The sequence below is a fragment of the Tachysurus vachellii genome, chromosome 7 (genome assembly GCF_030014155.1).
Source record: "Tachysurus vachellii isolate PV-2020 chromosome 7, HZAU_Pvac_v1, whole genome shotgun sequence".
Taxonomy (NCBI): domain Eukaryota; kingdom Metazoa; phylum Chordata; class Actinopteri; order Siluriformes; family Bagridae; genus Tachysurus; species Tachysurus vachellii.
Window position 1 is genome coordinate 7,616,926 of NC_083466.1, and position 23,233 is coordinate 7,640,158.

The 23,233-nt window shown below is 39.3% G+C and overlaps 1 protein-coding gene across 1 annotated transcript in view; it reads left to right on the plus strand.

The window, feature by feature from the left end:
• Window positions 1-23,233, plus strand: part of b4galt2 (UDP-Gal:betaGlcNAc beta 1,4- galactosyltransferase, polypeptide 2) — a 117,537-nt gene that overhangs the window by 78,873 nt on the left and 15,431 nt on the right. The window contains exons 4-5 of the mRNA XM_060873975.1: window positions 10,421-10,608; window positions 16,134-16,256. Coding sequence (XP_060729958.1) covers window positions 10,421-10,608; window positions 16,134-16,256 — 311 coding nt within the window. The remainder of the gene's footprint in view (window positions 1-10,420; window positions 10,609-16,133; window positions 16,257-23,233) is intronic.

Here is a 23,233-nt window from a genome sequence, read left to right on the forward strand (position 1 = left end):
GAAAAGAGTCCATTGTTGGGATGGCTGAGATCCTTTACAATCTTCCTGGCCCTGGTCAGGCACCGTGTGCTGTAGATGTCCTGCAGGTCAGAGAGCTCGGTGTGGATGGTACGTTCAGCTGACCGCACCACCCTCTGGAGGGCTCGTCTGTCATGCATGGTGCTGTTCCCGAACCTGGAAGTGATGCTAACTGTCAAGATGTTCTCGATGGTGCAGGTGTAGAAAGTCTTTAGCACCTGAGAGGGTAGTTTGAAGTCCCTTAAGCGTCTCAGATGGTACAGACGCTGCCGGGCCTTCTTCACCTGGTGTCGATGTGACAGGACCAAGACAGGTCCTGTGTGATGTGAACCCCCAGGTTTTCGGAAACGTCCCGTTGATGTTTAGCGCTTGGTATGACCGCTCCTGCTTTGTGCTGAAGTCCACTATCAACTCCTTAGTCTTGCTGATGTTCAGGAGAAGATTGTTCTCCTGGCACCATCTCTCCAGGTTTTTAGTCTCCTGTAGGTAGGCCGTCTATTACACAGGTTTTCAGATATGTTGGTTAAAGCCATTAGATTTTACCTCACGTCCTTATTGATTTTTATGTAATCCAATGGATTATACTAACATGAGTAAGGAGTGTTATGCATTATCACTATAATACAGTCTACAAATTGAAAGGTCACACTGTAAACGTACCACTTATTTCTCTCTCTCTCTCGATGACTTTCCAATTAAACTGTATTTTTCTTACGGCTGCCGTTTTTAAAAAGCAATTATAGGATGTGAACAAATTTTAAACATGGAATAGAATTGCCAGTACTACTCATAAAAATTGGTATATGTAAAATATGTACATCATTGTGACTATAGACATTAGAGAATTATGATGGAGAACTATAGTAGGTCTGAAAACGCCTGGAGCTGAGCCAGAAAGACACATAGTGCAGATCTTACACACCAGTGTATAGATGGAAAAATTGCATAGCTAGAGGCAGGACAAGTTTATTAATTTTATACAGTGCATTAATTTTTGTAGGCACTTGTACCATGCATGTTGAGAGTTTCAAGTTGAGCTGTGCTTTTTTTTCCTGTTTGTTTATAATTCTCATTGGTGCTTGGTGTTAAAACGTAGATATCTCTTTTTGGAGGAAAATGATTCCATAGCCATCAGGGGCCTCTTAACACCTGGTATTAGAACGCATCCCTCTATATATATTTGTATCGTCTGCAGTGTGAGCACTTTTTTTTCTTACAGCACACCCACCTGCCTCAGAAGGTGAGTCAGGAGATGTGTGTGGATCAGAGCATGTATCTGTACCAGCTGTAAACATAGCTGTAGACTGATCTGATCAGTGCTTGTTCCTGTTGAGGTCAGAGGATGGCATGTCCTGAATTAGATCTAGCAGAGCCTTTAGGCCAGGAAATCAGTGGCATCTGCACACATTTCTTCTATGTACTGTCCACACCACCTGGTAGCAATGCCTATCAGAGCAGATCTGTGTAGAACAGGTCAGCCTGGCCTGGTTCTCACAGGAGCAAATTAAGAGTAGAGGTAGACTCTCCTTGGTCTCAGGTCAATTTATCAACACTGTGGTAATTTGTTTTAACTCAATAAATTATCTGGGGCAGCTTGTAGTTTTATGGGACTTGTGTAGCAACAGGACCTTGGAGGGAAACAGGAACAAAATGCACATTTAGAGCTGTAATTAACCTTGAGTGTTTTGTTAAAATGGTGGGTTTACACAGCTAAGACAAAACCACTCCAGAACAGACATTTGCATCACCATCTCCCTTGATAACACTTCAATCTTGATTGCAGAATGACATCTCCTACTTCAGCCATGTCCCATGAACCTGTTAGACAGCAGAGAAAGCTGAGCTTCCACACGCTAATATATCTCGTTCCTATCTCCGTCAGCATTCTACCTGGAGCAAGAACGCTGAAAGGGCTGATTTATGGGCTCTCATTATGCATTGAGGTTCTTATCTGGAATCCCTGCCAGCTGATGGCTGAGTGTGGGTTAATCAGGCACTGATGAGACATCGCCTTCACCCATCCTGTGATGCTGCCTTTACCTGCATGATTTAGACCAAAAGCAGGTCAACCACTTTATTGCTATGCATTAGCATTCCTTCCATGTTTCTCACATCTAGCACACTTCACTTCCAGCCTACTTAAAGCACACTGTTCTGTCTGAAGATTTATCTATGATTTTTTTTTTTTAGATTCAAGCATAGCACATAACTTATAAAGCTCAAACTAAATGCCTATGCCGATTTGGAATTAGAATCCTATTATGTATGTATTAAGAATGTTTCATATTCATAAAGAAGGAAACGATAACAAAACACATCGTTGAATTTAGACTAATCAGGATGTTTGAACTGCTGGGTCTGAAACAAGACAGACTTCTACCACTTTATGTACTCTATCCTCAAATATTTAATCAACCTCTTGTTGTTGTTTTTTTTTTCCTTTTGAAGCTATCATAATAAGCTCTTTCAGATTTAATGCATAACAAAGATTACAGGCGAGATTACAGGCGAAAAGCAACACAGCCAAAAATTGCTTTTCTTCATACAGCTCTTTGAACCGTTTTACAAAAAGATATCTATTGTGTACTGGGATGTTGTCGCTTATTAAAAAAAAAAAGTCAGCTTGGGATATGGAAGCTGGTGAATCTAAGTATTTGATGTCAGCCATTAACACATGATAGGTTTATCTCTTAGAGCTCATTGCTATAAGCCATGTGGGATTTGACTGACAGCTTCTTACTGTGCCGTGTCGATATCTTGCTCCGTATCTGGTGATCAGAGACGTGTTATGGCTGTGCAATGCGATCTGAGACCACGTTCGGATATTTCAGTGACGATATAAGATATTTATTTGATAATCATTTTTATTTATATAACACAGTCTACAGGTGTATCACAGTCACAAATAAGCCAGTTTGAACAGGAGAGTCTCTAATAAACCTGCCTTAGCTGAACAAAGAGCTTGAGGTATCTTATCCTGTCGCATAAGATCAGCAAGATATGCCTGAGTTAAAGCAGTAAGAGCATTAGATGTTATAGTAATGAAGACTAATTCACAGTATCTCACACTAATATACTGTATATACCTTGGATTCCAAAAATGTTGTAGCCCGTAGTCTATGGTGTAGAGTTCAGAATTTGTCCTAAAAAGCCAGGTAATCTATTCCCTCATGCTCTCAGAGTCATTTTTGGTGCTTTCCGAATGCTGTTACTTAGGAGTTGTTTCTGTCTATACGTTTTACCACCCACCCTGGTTAATAGAGTATTTCTGGAATAGCATCCTTACAGCAGGTTCTCCCATATCCGCGGATAAAGCCCAGTCAGATTGGCCATTGGGTTCATGGTCACCTCTCTGACAAAGGTGCTTCTAGCCTACGTACTGGCCAGTCAGCCAACTCTAGGAGGATTCTTAGGTCCTTTTTACACCTGGTCACTTCATGTGTTTTCTCTGATCCGATAGCTATCTGATTTGTTAAAACTGTTCCATTTACATTAGTCCACATAAATGCGTCTTGGCGAATCGGATATCAATCCGATCTTTCTACTCACGCCCAAAATGCAAATATATTTTACCTCATTTCCGGGGTAATTGAAATGGAACACGCTTTGGTGTATGCGCTTTTCAGAATGCAATCGAAAAAGACGAAAAAACTTGTGACGACGGTTATGCTACAAAAAACAGCATTTACTGTGTGCTGCATTTTCGCTGGAGACAGCAGTGCATTTTAAGACCCAACGAGACACCTGGGTGAAAGATCACTTGTGAGTGACGTACTTCATTTTGGGAGGAGTATAGCGCTGACGTATGTGGCTCGAACAACCACATTCATTTACACCTGTCCAGTTTCATCTGAAATGCGTCCCAGACCACCTCCTGAAGTGGATTTATATCAGTCTCGGAAACGTTTCGAGGGCATTTAGACCTGGTCTTTTTACCATCGGATAGCTTTCGGATCACAGAAAACGCATGAAGTGACCAGGTGTGAAAAGCCCCTTAGTGGTTCCAAAGTGGTTAATGGTTCCAGTTTGGGTTTATACCCTTGCTCAGATCTATGCATTTAGAAAATTTGACCAGAGGTTTAAAAATAGTTCCTTAGCTTTTGCTTTTCTTTCAGTCTGAGTTGTGAGGCCTTATACTGTACACACAGGTGTGTGCCTTTCTTAATCAGGGCCAGTCAGTTGAATTTGCCACAGGTCATTTCCAGAGAAGCTCTAGAGAAGTCTCAAGATAATGAAAACAAACAGGATGCACCTGTGCTCAATCTGTAGTGCCTTTAGCCAGGGGTCTGAATATTTATTTAAATTAGAGAATTTTTTATTTTGTAATAAATATGCAAAATGTTGCTAAAATCGTTTTCTTGCCTGTATTAATTGCATATAAGAAGGAATGAATGAGTAGTAGTTGAAGAATATAGAATTAGTATGAATTAGTTTGTAACAACATAAAAAAGCACAAAAAAGTCTAAACATTTTCCAAATTCAGAAGACTTTCACCTGTAAGTTGTAAATGCAGCCAAAGTTGGTTCCACCAAGTATTGACCCAGGGGGGTGAATACTTCTGCAACCAATAGATGGCTGTTTTTTTTTTGTTTGTTTTTTTTTAATACTCAGTCATTACTCTGCCACAGCACCTGCAAATGTTAGACATATTGTATAAATCACATAATACAAATGCCAATGAAATCAATGTCAGATCCAGGTTGTAGCACTACAAATCATGGAAAAGGTCAAGGCGTGACTTCTTATGCAAGGCTTCTTATCCTGCACTGTTCTAATCTGAAGTATCTCAAGTCTGAAGAAGCTGGTACAACCATCGGTAGAAAGGGAGAAATCTTTAGAAGACGTTTCAGGGGGTTCGCATCTGGGATGAAAATGATGCGAATTGGCAGCCTTCACCTGCTTGCGGAGTGCAGGAACAGTACGATCTGTCTGTTTTGCTTATAGTACTAAGTGTGATGTATACCGTAAGGCAAGCTATAAAAGTCTGGGTGTCTGTCACTAAGCTTGATTGACAAACGGTGTCTGGCTGCATGATGGATTCTATCAAAATCAAGCTACCTGCCAAGCAGCTCTGGCCTCCGTGAAATTCTCATTGCACTGTTATACTTGTTTATTCAGCAGATGCTCAGAAGACACTTAGAAGCTTACGAAACAAATAACTGAACATGAAATTTGGTTATTTTACTTATGTAAACATCTTGATGAATTTCAGTGATTAAATGATGCCAATGTTAAAAATCAGGAATGAAGCTAATTAATTTTTTATTTATTTATTTATTTTTAACTTTTGAATTACATGTTTTTAAAGGTAAATGTTACCCCTAGAAACTTTTCTCTGTTAATTTGTAATGTATTAAGTCCACCACAGGAAAAAAATGTATACAATACAATACTTGTATTGTGGCTTTGAAGCTCCATAGCCCTGGATAATAACCCTCCTCTGTTGGTCAGACATCACCTCTAACCTTACTATAATAAATAGAACTGATAACACCGGAGCTCCTTTATAGCTTATTTTTCCAGCACCTTTCTTTTCTAATCTTATGTGTTGTAGCTCTATTGATGAAACAGGAACATACTGTACTATGAGTGAAATAGTATTAGCAGTCGCTGGATGTTTCTTCATGATGTTTGCTCTGTACTCAGCTGGCTGCCTTTCATAACTGTAAATCAGTATGCCTGGCCTTGTGCCAATGACATCTCAAACACACTGCAGCGAATATGCGAATGTCCTCCGCACCCATGAATGAACCAAAAAAAATGTGCTGCTTTTTAATATCCAAGTGACCATAAGGAAGAAGCTGATAAGACGGTTCTCTCCTGCGTTCTCTTCAGAATCAAAAGAAACGTAAACAATAGCTTCCAATAATAGCGCCGCATGCAGCGACTTGATAGCTGACCTGCTGAAAAAAGCAGCTTGTGCTGGTCAGAATAAATCAGCTATTTTGTAATAGTTAAGACTGTGTTACCCAAAGAGACCAGCTTTACCAGTAGCATTTGACTAGCTGTTATGACCGTTCTGAACCAGTGTGTAAACCCGTCCTTTGCCATAGTGAGCATGCATTTAAATGTACTTGCGCTGGGCTTTCATTAACTGAGCACTCTTATTTCCTCTGAGTATTTTTTTTGTTACGGTGATTGAACTTTAATACAGTAACGAGTAGGGAAACTAGGACACTACTCCGCATGCAATACTGTAGTGGGGCTCATTAACAAGACAAACCAGGTAAAGCCTCCCACACAGCCGTAGTGTTCTTCAGGTTTTATCACGGCTGTGCCACATACGGTGTCCTCATTTAAGTCCTGTAATACATCATCCTCAACTGTATGATTTGTTGCTTCCTCGGTTTGCTCATCTTTTTTCTGAAGCTTTTTAAAGCTTAATCACCTCTGTGCTGTCTTTTACTCCCTGTATATATTTTTTTAATCTACACATGCTGATTTTTAAGCTGACTTTGTTTGTCTTGGCCCCATCTTCAGGCCTGGCATCAATAGCTCTGCTGGGTGATAAGGTCAGCCTGCTGGGAAGTGATAAAACAGATACACACACACACATGCGCGCACACACACACACACCACACACTCGAGATGTGTGTAATCACTCAGTCTGAGGGCTGACCTAATCAGTCTCCATAGCAACGGGTGCAGGTAGGACAGACTCCCCTGACTGACTCTATGTGACAGAGCCAGAAAGGGGAAGTCTGTCTCAAGCAGCCATCTCTGATCACCAGCTAAATCCTAATGGGGTTAATTGCCTCTCAAATGCCAGGAATTGAAGGAGTGACATTGCTGCGATGAGGCAAATTTGAAGGCTGCTTCTCAGCTCTGAAGTCTAGAGGCTCTGCCATTTCTGATTCATTGGGTTGCGTCTGGTCTTCTGCCATCATTTCTCCCTGTCGTAAAGTTTGAAGAAGTTTTATTTACCCACTGTGAGATCAGCCAGTTGGCTGCAATTAGCTTGACAGTAGAAGAAAAATGAAGTAAGTGGCAGGTACGCAATAGACTTTTTCCCCTTTTCCCCCTAACACAAAGCAAAGATGCAGATTTGGGGGCCACATTGGATCTAATTAATGCATGGAGATCACAGGCAGGTTTTTTTTTTCAATCCATTTGGCAATTTGGTTCATTGAGAACATCAGCTTTTAATGCTTCCCAGACGAGCCATTGTCCTGTTTAGAGCAGAGGCTCGAAAAGAAGCCTGGCTTTATTGGGTTGGTTTTGCTGCTTTATGGTCCTGAAATGAAACGTACTGTAAGTCACTGAATTCTCAATGTTGTTACTTCACCCAGAATGCAAGAGAGTGCTGTGAAATGATTGTAGTGGCTGTGTCATAAATTAGGAGTTTGAAACGTGCTGCGTGATTATGGAAGATGTACTGCTTCATTTGCCTGAGCTGACTTTGTACCTCGCATCTTATTTCAGTGCTAAAATGAGTCCTATAATGGTTAATGAGCATAGTTGCTGTAGAAAATGGCAATTTCCCTTTTACTCTTATCTGCTGTTTTTCTCTCTTCCTCTGTTTAATTCTCTCTCTCTCTCTCTCTCTCTCTCTCTCTCTCTCTCTCTCTCTCTCTCTCTCTCTCTCTCTCTCTGTGATAAAGGTGCACATTGAAGTGTTACGTTCTGGTCTCTGTGCCTCTGAGATACTATGGATTAAAACAAGGCCTTAAAAGACATCTGCATGATATTGTTGCCAAGGGCATTTCTCATAATATTCAGAGCACATTTTCTTGTTAGTGTTTAGATGTAAGATGTTTGGATCAGCCTTCTGAAAAGAGCGTATTGATGTTAAAGATTTCGGAAAGATTGGAGAGCTGCTCTATAATCAGACCTGCATTAGAGGTGTACAGTAGCTTGGGGTGTACTTCGGATACCCCCATGAACTAGCATGAATATTTGCTAGTTTCAAATACTTGTTTGTGAATTGCTAACATATATATGTGGTGTTGTGTATTAAATATACCTTTTATGAACATCAGTATAGCATAGTTATGAAGAAAAATCTTATTTGATGTCGAATATCACAGAGCGATGTTCATTTCCTGTAGACTTAAATGTTTGCCGTTTAATCCCATTTATTTTAATCACAGTTTGTTTGCTTTCTTACATTTTGCTCTCACATTGGTTTGTTTAATCACAATGTTTCATCACACTTTGTTTGGATATTTACATTTTGTTTGTTTCATCGCACTTTGTTTGGATATTTACATTTTGTTTGTTTCATCGCACTTTGTTTGGATATTTACATTTTGTTTGTTTCATCGCACTTTATATTGACACAAATCAAATGTAAATATCCAAAGTGTGGTGACAGGATTTGTTGACGGTAGAATAAATTTGTCATCACCACCTACTACTGTCTGGCATCCACCCAAAAAAAGTCACACTTAATTACTTTTTAACCCCAGAGATCACTTACTGATTTAATTGCTTAGATTTACTCACGCTACATATTGCATGCATATGGACCTGAACTGTGTAATATTTTGCTAAAAAATTATTCTGCAACCTAAAATACTAGCAGTTGATTTTCTATAATGTGAGCAATGTGTTAGGGTTGCTTTAAAATATCAGCTTGGAGATTAGATTGGATTTGTCTAATACTAGGATTAGTAGAGCAAGAGTTCAACAGCGTTTGTTGTAAATAGGCTTTGTCTTTAAAACACGGCTAGTCAGTCTCAGTCAGATTGACCTAACATAGAAGTGCACTGATGTCAATTAAGCTTTGTGAGATGCTGGAATGCTCAATGAAAGATGGAAATGCTCATATCGCTTCATATTGTTAAAGATTCAGGTGCATAATGATAGCCTGAATGATATCACATCGTGGCTCACTTTCACAACAGTCTATCGGAAAAAAATGGACTTAAAATAAAAAGGAAGCTAATACAGAATTTTGTAAGCAGTAAACTATTTTCCTGAGTGTGAATGTGACATCAAAATGCTGTGCATAAGATTAATACCATGACAAGCATGGAACATTCATTCATTCATTTTCTACCGCTTAACCGAACTACCTCGGGTCACGGGGAGCCTGTGCCTATCTCAGGCGTCATCGGGCATCAAGGCAGGATACACCCTGGACGGAGTGCCAACCCATCGCAGGGCACACACACACACTCTCATTCACTCACACAATCACACACTATGGACAATTTTCCAGAAATGCCAATCAACCTATCATGCATGTCTTTGGACCGGGGGAGGAAACCGGAGTACCTGGAGGAAACCCCCGAGGCACGGGGAGAACATGCAAACTCCACACACACAAGGCGGAGGCGGGAATCGAACCCCCAACCCTGGAGGTGTGAGGCGAACGTGCTAACCACTAAGCCACTGTGCCCCCCAGCATGGAACATAAAATACACATTATTTAAATAGAATTATCACATTATTCCATAATGTTCAAAAAAAATGTTTTGTGCATGCCTTCACTATGAACAGATGTTAGCATCTGATAGCTTGTATAATGGCTTTTCACAAATCATGCATTGATCAGTTAAATATGCAGAGACAATATGAAGACGTTATTTTACAATAAACCGTCAATAAACTGCGAACGGGGCGAGGAGTTAGTTATCAAAATATAATTTTTTTTTTAAATGGTGTGTTGATTCATTTCTTCTGTCAGGGAAACTTATCTAACAGTTATGGAAGGAGTCTCCGGTGTCGACAATCTGTAACCGCCAGAAATTGTACTCTTGCTGTGTTCTTTGTGACATGACAAGATTCTTTTCCGTTAACAGAAGAACGGAAGTCCCAAGGTGCTCCACTACATTAAATCTAACTAAAAACAGTTACAAAATACAATAACGTTCAACAATAACTTACATTTTGCTATCTTACATAACTTACATAATCATTGGCAAATTGCTGTGATATATGAAGAACAAAACACCTTTAGATGAGCTGCTACGAGACAGTAAGTTATTTGTGGTGCACCATAATGCTGCTGCTGTTCACATCTGGTCCTATCACACAACCCGAGTGTAGATTATTACCTCAAATAGCATATTCCTTCATGTTTTATTCATCACTTAAATGTGGCACGAGTCTGTTGGAGTGGTTAAATCTTGTTCTGTCATATCACAAAAAAAAAGTGAATGCAGCAGTCTGTTCTCAGCTGGAATCCTGAGCTCGGAAATAATGTACAAGAAATGATTATGAAGCTGAAGCATAAAAGGTACAGACAACATGCAAGGCAAAATTGAGTTTGTTTTAGTTGATACTTTTGTACAGAGAGTCCTGTGATTGCTTTATTTACAGCAGTGAGGTCCAAGCTTAGTCCAAATACATGAGCCATCAGATAGAGTACAACTCCAAGCCTTTACCATGAGCTCTTTTCAGTCTGATTTTTATTTCATTTTTTTTAAGCAATCTCTGATTTTATGTTGTGTTCCAGCTTGGCGAGGACACCTTCAACCGGGCCAAGCTGCTAAACGTCGGTTATACAGAGGCTCTAAAGGACGGCGAGTACGACTGCTTCATCTTCAGTGATGTGGATTTGATCCCTATGGATGACCGTAACTTGTACCACTGCTACGACCAGCCGCGCCACTTTGCTATCGCCATGGACAAGTTTGGATTTAGGTAACAACATATCAGAGCAGGAACATTGTGTATAACAACACGATTATTTCTTTTGATTCACCTTTATGATGTTGATCCTTGGGGCATTAAAGAAAAATAGATTCTAGCCTGCAAGTAGCTGGTTGTACTAGTGTAGGGAGACATTCCACTGTTCGGGGTGGCAATGAAATTATGTGCTTTTCCTTCTTCAGCACATGATTATAATACCTAAATCTTGTAACTGCTGTATGATTAAAATAGATAGGACTCTTAAACATTTGATGATAATAAAACTGGCATCAGACAGTAGAACCCAGGTTCCAGACAGCGATCCAATAGCCAGTAGTAAATAGCAATTACTTTTTTTGGTACAGTATTTGGTTAGAATTTTTAGGGGTGCCAATATTTAGGATACATAATAGTTATTGTAAAGCTTTTTTTTTTTAATTAAATATTCAATAACATGTATATTGCTTTTATATTTTCAGTATATTAGTGCAATTGGTATTAGTCTATTATTGTAATTAATCTAAAGTATTTATGCTGTCTTTAACAAGTCCACCGGTTACAGAATAAAAGTCCAAATAATCAAACAAACTTTTACTTGAATTAAATCTGTTCACTGTTCAAACACTGTTCAAAGTGTTACAAGTTGTACTCACTGTGCATTTTACTTATAAGTTTATAGTATGAGATCGACTATTCTCTTCTTCACATACATGCAGCCAGATATGAACTTTGAATAAGCTAGCGACATATTAGCATTAGGCTAACAACTTATGCCATAGTAACTTAGGGTTAGCTCTCGCATGATAATGGCAGCCAATACATACCCACGATGCGACCAAAGGCGTATGAGGTATGCAATTCAAATGCATAGCATGTTATTTAAATCTGTACATCGCCACCTTTAATCTTTTACTTAAGTATAACAGACAGCAACTGTTAATCTGTAGCTCGTCAATGGTACGCAGTAGTCTTGGGGAGAGGCATTCGGGGTGGGGGGGTATTTAAAAAAAAAAACTGAAATGTGACTAATAATAATAACAATAATAATAATAATAATAATTATTATTATTATTATTATTATTATTTTGCTCATTTATTTTGTTTATTTATTTTTTAACAAATAGATGTTCAGCCTAAAATAGCCACAACACACTGACCACAGCTGGAGAGTTAAGTTTTTTATTCAATATCTAAACCTTAGCGGTTTGCATCAGTATAGACATGACCTTCACAGACATAAACATTCATTTATTGTTCTGAGGGAATGGATAAAATTCAATAACTTGTGAAAGCCTTAATAGCTGGGGATAATAAAGCACTCAGGAAGGGTTTCTAAAGTTTGCATTTTAAGGGTTGATGAATACTTAAAGCTGGGCCATTTTCCTTTAGTCACAGAGGCCGGTCTTTTACAAGACTCTTTAACAGAGCTGATTTAAACTGTTTTAACTTAATACAAATGTAGTTTTTGAGGTTATTATGAGGTGATTCTAACAAATCTTGAATCCTATGACATGTCATATGGTAATATGTTCACATAATAAATGCTACATTAAGCTTATGATCCAAAATAGTTCTTAAAAGGATTATTATGGTAATAAATATCTTTTGTATATGTTCTGCCATTGCCTTTGTAGCTGTCTTATGAAATCCTGATGCGTTCTTCTATTGAAGAATTTTCTACACGTGCCGTAGCAGAGGTCATACTCTGAGATTTTAATGAAAAATTATGACAATACCAGGACTTTGTCATTTTACATCTTTGGTTACAATGGCACTAAATCAGCAAACTGTTCTTTTATGATATGCGATTTTTGGCTGAAAATCATACACTCATTATTCACTATACAACTGGAATTCAGTGGTATTTTCTCTCTCTTTAGATTAATTCACTCAGCAGCAGATAAAGGCTGGCTAACGTTCATCCACTATGTCTGAACAGATTCCAGGCTCAGATTCCTGCTGTTTGTTACAGGCTTGTCAATTTTTAGCAGTTTAAGGCTTCTGCATTGCAGAGTTTTGTGTTCACAATGTTTAAGCACACATAATCCAGCTCTACAGTTACATATAGGGTTGCAAAGGGGCGGAGAGTTTCCGGTAAATTTCTGCTTAATCCGGAACTTAATCTGGGGAATTTTGGGAATATTCAAAATTGGAAACTTTACGGGAATTTATGGAAATTTACAGGCATTTACGGGAATTTATGGGAATTATTTAGAAATATAGGGTAATGTATATAAACTATATCATATACAAACATAAATAAACATTTTGTTTGGTCATAAGCAGACATGCATGCAAGGTAATACAAATTTTAAAAATGACGTCTTGACTGATAAGTAGAACTTTAACTGATTCTTTCACTGAGTAACACAAAATCATAATAAACATTAGTCCCAATCAAAATGTAAAATGAAGCATTTTTCTCAAGCTTATTAGGTCTCTGCTTCTGTGTAGTCAAGGCCTAGAAAATGGAGGTGATGTAAAGAACAATGTAAAGCAGAATAAGGCATTAATGCATGCTTAATAAGTACTAATAAATAGCCAATATTCTATTAATATTCATGCTAATAAGCAGCTAGTTAAATGACCCTAAAATAAAGTGTTACTGTGCATGTTATGGAAGAATGCACGTACATGCAGGGGGTTTGGCCTCAGTGGCCCTCCAGTAAGCAGTGTGCTGTGTGCAAGTGACCGAGGAATGCAGGGTACAAATTCAACTTAAACTGCATTAAATCTTGTTGTTTTAAACAAAATCATGCTGCTAGATTTTTTTAACTACATTTAAGTTCCTTGTTATAGGCAACTCTGCATTTTTAAAAAATTCCCAGTTTATTCCCATATATTCCTGTTAATTCCCATATATTCCTGTTAATTCTCATATATTCCCGTTAATTCCCATATATTCCTGTTAATTCTCATATATTCCCGTTAATTCCCATATATTCCCGTTAATTCCCATATATTCCCGTTAATTCCCGGGAATATATTCCCGTTAATTCCCGGGAATATATTCCCGGAATTTTGCAACCCTAGTTACATACCGAGTCAAAACCAAATTTACTCGAACAGTTAACAAAAAAAAATAAAGCATAAAATAGCACTGCTTTGAGAGGCAGGACTCGAGTGACCTGCTTTTTTATTTGAAGCAAACTTCCGAGGAGAACATCAGTCCATGGCTGTTCACCTGCACCAACACAAACAGTGTGAGTTTTTCCAGTCTGCATTTCATTAAAGCCTGTAGCTGCTCTGGGCCATGTTTGGCTCCAGTGTTTGCTGAGAAAGATGACCCTTTAACGTTTTATGTGACTCACCTGACACATGTCAGGCATCTGTTTCAAGAGCCCAAGCGCAGAAGCTGAAGTGTGACTCCAGAGCCCTGACTGCAATGTTTTTGCCCACTGTAGCAGATGGACTCATTAATTTCAGCTTGTTGCCTTTGTGTATGGTGTGCGTGTGTGTGTGTGTGTGTGTGTGTGTGTGTGTGTGTGTGTAGTTTTGTACTTTTGTCCTTGCTGTTGGCAGTTTTTTGGATGGATATGTCATTTTCTTTATTATTCTGACACACACAACACACACACACACACACACACCTATGGTGTGTTGTAGCTCCAGGCGAACCCTAGGCATCTACCCATGCCTGTCTGCAGTAGGTCTCTTCAGGAGATTCTCACTTCATGTTTTCATCATTAAGCCTTAAGATTCTCTCTATGCCTTTTTTCCCCACCATGCCTTTATAACAATGTAAGACCTTTCTGAATCATGCTGTCCATCACATAAATCATTCGCACCCTGTTTTGTTAAGATCCCAAAAAGAGAACTAGCCCTAATTTGCATAAGCAGTTACAGAAGAGAAAACTAATACTTGCCCTGCTTGTGTAACATTACTTATAGTATATTCTATTCAAGGGCATGGTAAGCCATGTAAAATAATCTAAAAATAAAAAAATGAATATAAGATAAATGAATGAGATATAAAGCATCTATAGAAAGGAAGTTATTCACAGGCATTTTGTATTCTCTGGCATTAGAGATTATAAATATGTGGCTAAATTCACATATAAAACTAGTCCTTCCTACAGCTGTTGTATATAGTCAAGTGGAGGTTTTGAGCTACTCATAAATCAGTGTAAGTTCATTTTCGCCGTTTATTACCACAGACGAGAGCAAAAATTGGTGTGAGTTGCTAGCATACACTCTCTCTCTCCAGTCAGTCAGAGCAGCACTGTCTAGTTGTGGCTGTCTGTGTGTTCATGTATGTGGAAGAGGGCAGATAGCGCTTTCCTCTGGGACTCAGTGGGTTAAAATTAACCTATATTCCTTCCTCAACATTTTGTACCGAACTCATTCTCAACTCAGTTTTGATTTCAAGTCTCCACAGATTTACAACAAAAAAGATGTAAGAAAGACTCTTACACATCACTGAGGTCTTTCAGATGACTTGGCAGCTCTGTTCTGTATGAAGTCACTCCTCATCACTTTCCCCATGTGCTTGAACTTAATGACTGAAAAGTCCTTTGGAGCTCAGTGGAAGTAGTCATTAGTAATAGTGCTTCAGCGTTCAGGAGACCATGTCAGATATGCTGTTAGATCTGGGAGAGAGAAAAGAAGGTAGGAAGTGTAGAGCAGGATGAAAAAAGGTCCGGAGGGGAATCAGATGTCATTTCAGACACGGGATTCCACCAAGGGTGAATTCTGTGTCTCAGCTCACAACTGTGTCGAGTTCAAACGCCTCAGTTGACTGCCAGGGTCATACTTGCTTGTGTTTTAAATCCAGGGAGGGACTTAAAAGGATTATTGTCTTATATCTAGTGTCAACTCAGTGTGGAAATTTGGTGCTTAATGCAGCTTAGAAAGAATGCAAGAACATAATGATCAGAATGACTAGCTAACTTGTTTTTCCATGTTCCCGTGAGGACTGAACGAAGGATGAGCCGGTATTCTAGGATTTTTGACTAGTCGTTTGATCAAGATGTAAATCATTTTGGTTTTAAATGATAAAAGTGTGTTCTCCTCAGCAGTGTGGTGGTGGTGGTGCTGCTTATCGATGCTGTGAAGCGGAAATGCTTTCACCTCTGTCACCTCACCGCCCTATATTTGTTTTTCTAAATAAAGCTATGTAAGCCATAGTAGCTTGGGAAAGGATTTGTTGTTGCTAAGACCCCGGCGCTAACATAATTCAGATGTTATTATGAACATGACCTTTTCATGACCAGAAGAAGTCTTTATTATCGCCACATATACATCAGAGCATAGTGGAATCTTTACATGTCTTTGCATGTCCCAGCACAGGGGCAGCTATGGAGCAGACAGGGTTAAGGGGTTTTGCTCAGTTGCCCAACAGTGGCGGTTTAGCAGTGCTGGGATTTGAACCATGACCTTCTGTTCAACAACAGAGCTTTAATCACTTGAGCCACCAATCAAGCTCATGAATGAGTTTTTTTGTCTTTCTTTTTAATAACTGTTTGTAAAAGCTGCTTAGAAATAGTACTTTTGCCCAAAATGCCAGCATGTGGATTAAAGCTTTCTTCCTCTTTCAGGTTACCGTATGCAGGATATTTTGGAGGGGTCTCTGGCTTAAGCAAGAAGCAGTTCCTCAAAATCAATGGCTTCCCCAATGAGTACTGGGGATGGGGAGGAGAGGACGATGACATCTACAACAGGTGACATCTCAATATGTACTGGATGTGTGGTCAGGATTCATGCCTGAACCTACGGGTCTCACACTTCACTGATGCTGTCAAGTCTATCATACACAAGCTGCAACTGGCACACATTAAACAATGTAAGGATTACAGAGTCAGATTTGATGGTTATCAATGCGGTAATACCTAATATGACGGCTTGTTTTTTTTTTTTTTTTACTCATAGCATGCAATAAAAAAATTCTTGTATAAAAGAATTATCAAGCATAATACTTAGGTAACTGTTATTCCACAATAAATATCTTTCATTTTTGATCTACAGACAGGCAAAAACTCCTAGACACAAGACACCCAGACAGACAGAAAGACATTCATGCACATAGACATCTCTCTCTCTCTCTCACGCTCACTCTGTGTCTCTCTTTTCATTCTGCCTACTTTACAGAGGGTAGTTTCTCTTGTAGCACAAGCTGCAGACATTCTCTGTTTTAAATGCATGCTGGCTCGGGCCACAGCATGGAGACAGGAGAGGAGGAGGATGCACGCTATGAAATGCCTTTTTCAGACGTTTCATTGTAACAAACAGCAGTATAACAAATGGCTTTGTCTCTGTATAACAAATGCTTCTCGCCTTTCACCCTGGTCATCCTGGTGATTGGTGAGCTGCTTCCTCCTCAGTTAAAGCAGCTGAGACAAGTGGCAGCAGCACATACCGAGATGGAGCACTCTGTAAGTGCAGAGAGACACACTGTGGTAAGATGGTCGATGCAGGGGCTAACTAGCAGAAAAAGAAATGGCAAAACTCTGGAAAAAATCCAAGGAAGTGTCTTTTTATTTACATGAGCCACCATTTTCAAACAGGTGTGAAAAAAGCCAAAGCAAAATCTCCATTGAAAATCAAAATTTAACAAAACCAAATAAGTAAATAAATAAATAAATAAATAAACTATTCAAAGTACAACTCACTCAACAAAACACAAAAGGGAATAACTAAATTGTTGGCTACTGTTCCAACAAACACCCCTTCCCCCTCTGCAACATTTCCTTTGTCTTTATCAACCTGGTCCCCTCCCTTCATATTCAAACGGACCAATCATAACACTCCATATGTTAGCAACATTATTTTACACTTCACAGATCTGATCACTTTACAAGTTACACTAAAATACAATCTACCTGTAATCAAAGGCATTATCCTTTAACAAATCACCAAAATATCTACATACAAGACATTTGTAATCCTTGCATGCTTGATCAGGTGACCCCTCCCCTTCAGGATGCTATAAAACTGGCTTCCTGTTCGCGGGCCACTCCCTATTAGGCCTTTCCTGAATCGGTAAAACAAACATTCACATTAATACACAACCATTTATTGATTTCGCCTTACTTTGGATGTTACTAGCTGTCACCATGGAATGTGCACCTTTCATGTGCCTGCTTCAAAAGTAAAACAAACACAAAATAAAGAACGTACCAAACTGTATTGTGTCTTTATTTAATCTGAACTGTGTGTGCCACATCACACACACAGATAGATATAAAAAAGATAGATCGATAGATTGAAGAACAGGCAGACAGACAAAAACTCCTAGACACAAGACACCCAGACAGACAGAAAGACATTCAAACACTTAGACATATCTCTCTCTCTCTCTCTCTCTCTCTCTCTCTCTCTCTCTCTCCCCCTCTCTCTCTCTAGTCATGTGTTGTGTAAAGTTACTGCAGTAGCTTTAATGGCTTACAGCATCAGGATTTCCCTTGAGTGTGTTTGTTCACAAGAGCTATTTTTATAGCTGATGATAAAATGGCTAACTGTTTTAAGTCTTTCTTATAGGAGCGTTAATCATGCATGAGTATGCACTGTGCTCCTGAGGTCTAGTAAATTTAGATTCATTTATGATTCATTTCTATTTCAGTTTTATAGATGTTGTCCCTGTGCTAAAGCTTCACCGAGTCGTTCTGAATGCTAGCCTTTCGCTTTTTTATTAAAATTTATGCAATAATGATCCTTGACTCTCATTTCTCCTGACCATTGACCATGTACCCGAAGACATATCACTTCTTATCTCTACAACAGTGAAATGCAGTTCAGACTCCGGGTTGTTCACTGTACATTCCCTCTCTTCTCTCCCATTCTCTTCACGTTCACGGTTCCTTTTCACCGCTTCCTTTCAGAAAATAGCCGTGTTTGCCAGCTCACGGCTAAAAACCGGGATCGTCTGTCATTCTGAGCAGCGTCTATGCTCCTGAAAGGCTTGCAGCCGCACACTACTTAACTCATCACCCAAGGCGTCTTCTGCACTGTTACTGGTCAACTGAGTGTCAAAAAATACTCCAGCATCACCCAACTGCCCTCAAACTCAGCAACAAATATATCTCATGTGAGAGTCTTGAGGGAAATCTTTAGGCCTTAACATATTAGATCATTTTCTTTTTTTTAATTATAGAAAGCCATTAAATGAGGTCAGAGAAAACGACAGAAATATTGTTCTACAGTGATTTCTTCCTAATTCATGGCTTCAGCAAAGTGTTGAGCTCAAAGTTTATAAGATCTCCTGCTGGCAAATCTCTGAGGTCTGAGAGAGTTGGATGAAAGGATGTTATATAATAACTGTGATTTGGGAGATCTACGTATTATATTCTCTACATGACAGTATCCTGCTTTACGGCAAATTTTCACACTTCTAATGTTCTGTATTTGCTCCTCAAGCTACGTTTGATTCATTGGCAGCAATAACAAAATCAGCATTGCGTTTTCTACCCACAAAACTGATTGTGCCTCTGCTGAAGACTGCTCCATTTCCAATTTCACCATCTATTCTCCTCTATCAGGATTTAGGCTTGAAGAAAGATCTGAGTTTTGTATAGAGGATGGAGTACACTTTATATCACATGAATACTCATGCACACACATATGCTAATGACTTTTTTTTATATATCTAACAATAACGAAAGTCTCCTCCACAAACACACATGCAGTGCCCTTGGGCTGATTTATTTCTCACACCTGCATAATGCAATAAGAGTGTCTTTTTATATATATATATATAGAGAGAGAATCTGAACTTTGAAGGCAGTTTTTTACACCTTTTTAGCCCCTATGCACCAAATTAGATTTGCAGTGATGCAGTAGACTGATAACTGCCCAGGAACTGTCACCTTTGACTTACATCGAAGCACAGAGTTGGAAGAAAATAAGAGAATACATTTCTTCCCTTGGCAAGTTACTAATCCCCTATAGCCATGTGCAGCAAGAAGCCATGAGCATTTTAGATGCACCTGCGTCTCGAGGAAGAGGACAGAAGCCCTAGAGGGACATTTTCCTTTTCTTTATTCACAGGAGAGTAGTGAAAGTGGCACCTGGCAGAAGTGAGTTTAAATGCAGTGGCAGGAGACAGGAGACCTCTCTAGAAATTTGTGGTTGTCAGTGTGATGGAAAAAGTGAGGTGAATTATCCTGCTGTGCTCCCCAAAGTCGAGTGGGTTTGTTGTAGAGACACTGTGAAGTTTTTTCCCCACACAAACTGTCAATATTAGAAAAATATTGCAGTAACTGTCTAGGAAGTCATTTTTGCCTCATGTACTGTTGAGAGGATCTGTTTTTTTTTCTGAACCACTAAAAGGGACTGCTTACAAAAGACATATTAACACACCGACTAACTCACTGATTTGTCATTTGTGAAGCACAGCACTTGTCCAGGACATGTTTCTCTTCACCACGTGGACGAATTAATAAACTCTTACACGTAGTTTTGACAAGTTTTGGGATCAGTATTTCAGAAACTGTTGATCTCATGGGTTCATCAGGTTCACAGAATCCTGTCGTTAAAAGTCAGTAAAACGTTAAAGGTGCCCTGCCACACGTATTTCATTACTTTTTTGGTAATGTCTGAAGTTTACCATGGACTCTGTAGCATTTTTTGTGGGAATAATGCCTTGGTTACCTTGTTTCAAGCCATTCTAGTGTGGTATAGAAAGCCTGCAGGAAGACTCAGCTCGATTTGCGCCAGTTCTCATGAATATTCAAATGAGCTATGCTGCTTGGCTCCGATTGGCTAACCGCTAGGATATGAGAGCATGAATATTCATTCACCCAGCGCAATAAGTAGCCTAGGCTAGAGGAAATTTGTTTACAATCACCTTGAATTGCGGCAGAACGGCTTCTTCACAAGCCCGTTGACGTTCAGCCATCCTTGCTGTATAGGAAACTCACTGAGCTACACGAATTCTGGGGGCGCGGTCTCAAGTGGGAGAGCTCATGAATAGTAATGAGCTCAATCATTACTACGTCACACTGAGCAGCTTTTCCAACTGACCTGATTTCTCCCCTTATTTCTTTTAAGTGGCTAGAACTGACCGGGGAGGTAGCAGTTCATTTTCAAATTCACGACACAACACAAACACATATGGACCTAACACATATCAAAAAATACAAGTAAAAACAGTTTTGTGTGGAAGGGCACCTTTAATTTGGTAAACTTGGTGATGAGTAAACAAGAAAGTCGATGCTTCTTGGTTGTCTTTATTGACAGAGCATACCATGGTGACTAGCTTTGCCAGAAGTCTGGCCTGTGTTGACTAACCATAGTAGTGTATTTTTTTGAGTCGAACAATACAGTAGCTCAGGCCCTTTAGTACAAGATTCTCTGATTGATTCCAATGTAGTGGGGACTTTGAAATTAAAATCACTAGAGTGTGTTATTATGATGGCTCTGTGGAAATGTGGTTATATTTGTAAAATGTGGCTCGTTGTAATATAATATTAGAACTCATAGGAGAGTTTAACAACAAGACATGGGGAAAATAAAAGGTAAAGTCAAATAAACGTAGCGATATCCATTTGAAATGCATCAAAAACACAAAATGAATGGAAAACAAAATGGGGGAAGTACATACGAAACAGTACACAAGCAAAACCCAGTTCATAGTCAAACAGTCCAGGGTCCAGGGCAGAGCAGAAATACAACAAAAACAGAAAACCGGAAGAATGGCTAGAAATACAGAAGGCTTGGTCATGTCAAGGCAAACAACACGGAGCATTTACTACACAAAGAAAGCACTGCAGATATAAAGTGTGAGTGAGCAACACACTGAATAAGCAGCAGATGTGCATAATTAAATGTCTGGCATTTGTGAGCGGATGAGTTCTGATGGCTGATGGGAGTTTGAGTCCGTGGCAGGCATGTTTTTGTTGGTCATGAGTTAGCAGAACCTGTGTTGTGACATTAAATCTCTAATGTGAGTTCACTTGCTTCCGTTATCGGGTAAGTTTGTTGTAAGTATTATAATAATAATAACAATCTAGTCCTGTTAAGTGATTTGGATTAACTTGTGCTCAGGGATTAATTGTTAGATATAAATGTACATAAAACAACATTGATGCCAAACCAGTTTCTTTATACTGTATGATTTTATTAGAGTTCCATTTAAGAGCAGCAGGAAACAGGAGGTTTGATTCCTGGCCAGAGAACCAAGCAGCTACTGAGGGGTTCACACTTAGTGCCAGTCCCACCCAGATCAAATGGGACGGTCTGGTGTAAAACCTAGGCCAAAATCCAATACGCAGATCGGACAATTACAGCGATTGGCAGACGCCTTTATCCAGAACAATTCCTTTATACAGCTGAGAAGCTGAGGATCAAGTGCCAAACAGTAGCAGCTTAGTGATCCTGCGATTCAAGCTCACAGTTTTCCATTCAATAGTCCTTTAACAGGAACGTGTGAATTAATGAGCTTGTGTGTGGCTTCCTTGAAATCGGTTTCCACTACCGGAGCAAAATTAGACCGAACCTTTGGCTATACTGCGTCCTAAATATCACTTAGACTCAATATTCATTTTTTTATAGAACTGTCATATTAAAGCAATATCCCACTTGTAGTCCTGCAGTTATCTTGAATATCCTGAGCCATTAAGCTGGCTCTGCAGGCTCAGTCTCGCTGATACTGAGTCTTAACTACACTCTTACTTGTGCAATATTGCTTAAATCTTTGAGTCTATTTTATTAACCTGTAATGTTGTATTTGTCTTCTATGTGCAACGTTGCAGTACAGTCTCAAAGGCCAGCAAGTTTTGATAAATGCTTGTTCTTCACAAGGTATATTATTACTCTACGGTTATTCTCATAAAAGTGCCATAAAGTCCATGGAAAAAAAGCTATTCAATTATTCCTCACATTTATGTGTTTGCTTATTATGTGTGTGTGTGTGTGAGAGAGAGTGTGTGAGTGTGTCTGTGTGTGATGGTTATTACAGTGATTACAGTGTAAAATAAGTGGCTGCATCCATCAGATATTTGTCTCCTGGTTAGTTAGCAAAACTGCTGATTTACACACACACACACACACACACACACACACACACACACACACACACACACACACATACAGATTCTTGTATACTCTGCCAGGTTTATAGTTACAGCTGAGAGAGATAAAGGTACTAGTAACAGCTGTGCTATTCCAGACTTGTATATCACACATCCTCTGGGATATATCAGACACACAGAGACACACACACACAAACATCACACAAAATTTACACAGTCAGAATCACACTAACACAAGTTTTGCTCAATTTAATCTGACCCTCCCTCTCTTTCTGTCTCTCACACAAGCTTGCTCTGTCAGGTTCCCTCTCTCTCTCTCTCTCTCTCTCTCTCTCTCTCTCTCTCTCTCTCCCTCTCTCCCTCTCTCTCTCTCCCTCTCTCTCTCTCTCTCTCGCTCGCTCGGTCATGCTCTATGCACTGTTCCTCTTTCTTTCTCTCTCAGATCGCTCTCTATGCTTTTATTTCAGCTCTGCCAGAGGAGACATGAATCAGTTCTAATGATTCCAATTCCCTCCGTCTCCATGGGTCTAATGCAATTAAATGAACAGCAGAGCAGTTTGAGAGAGACGACGTACAGAAATCCACCACTAATCCAATCAGAGAGAGAGAGAGAGAGAGAGAGAGAGGGATGGATGGATGGATATTCAGTCAACAGTATTCATTCTAAGTCT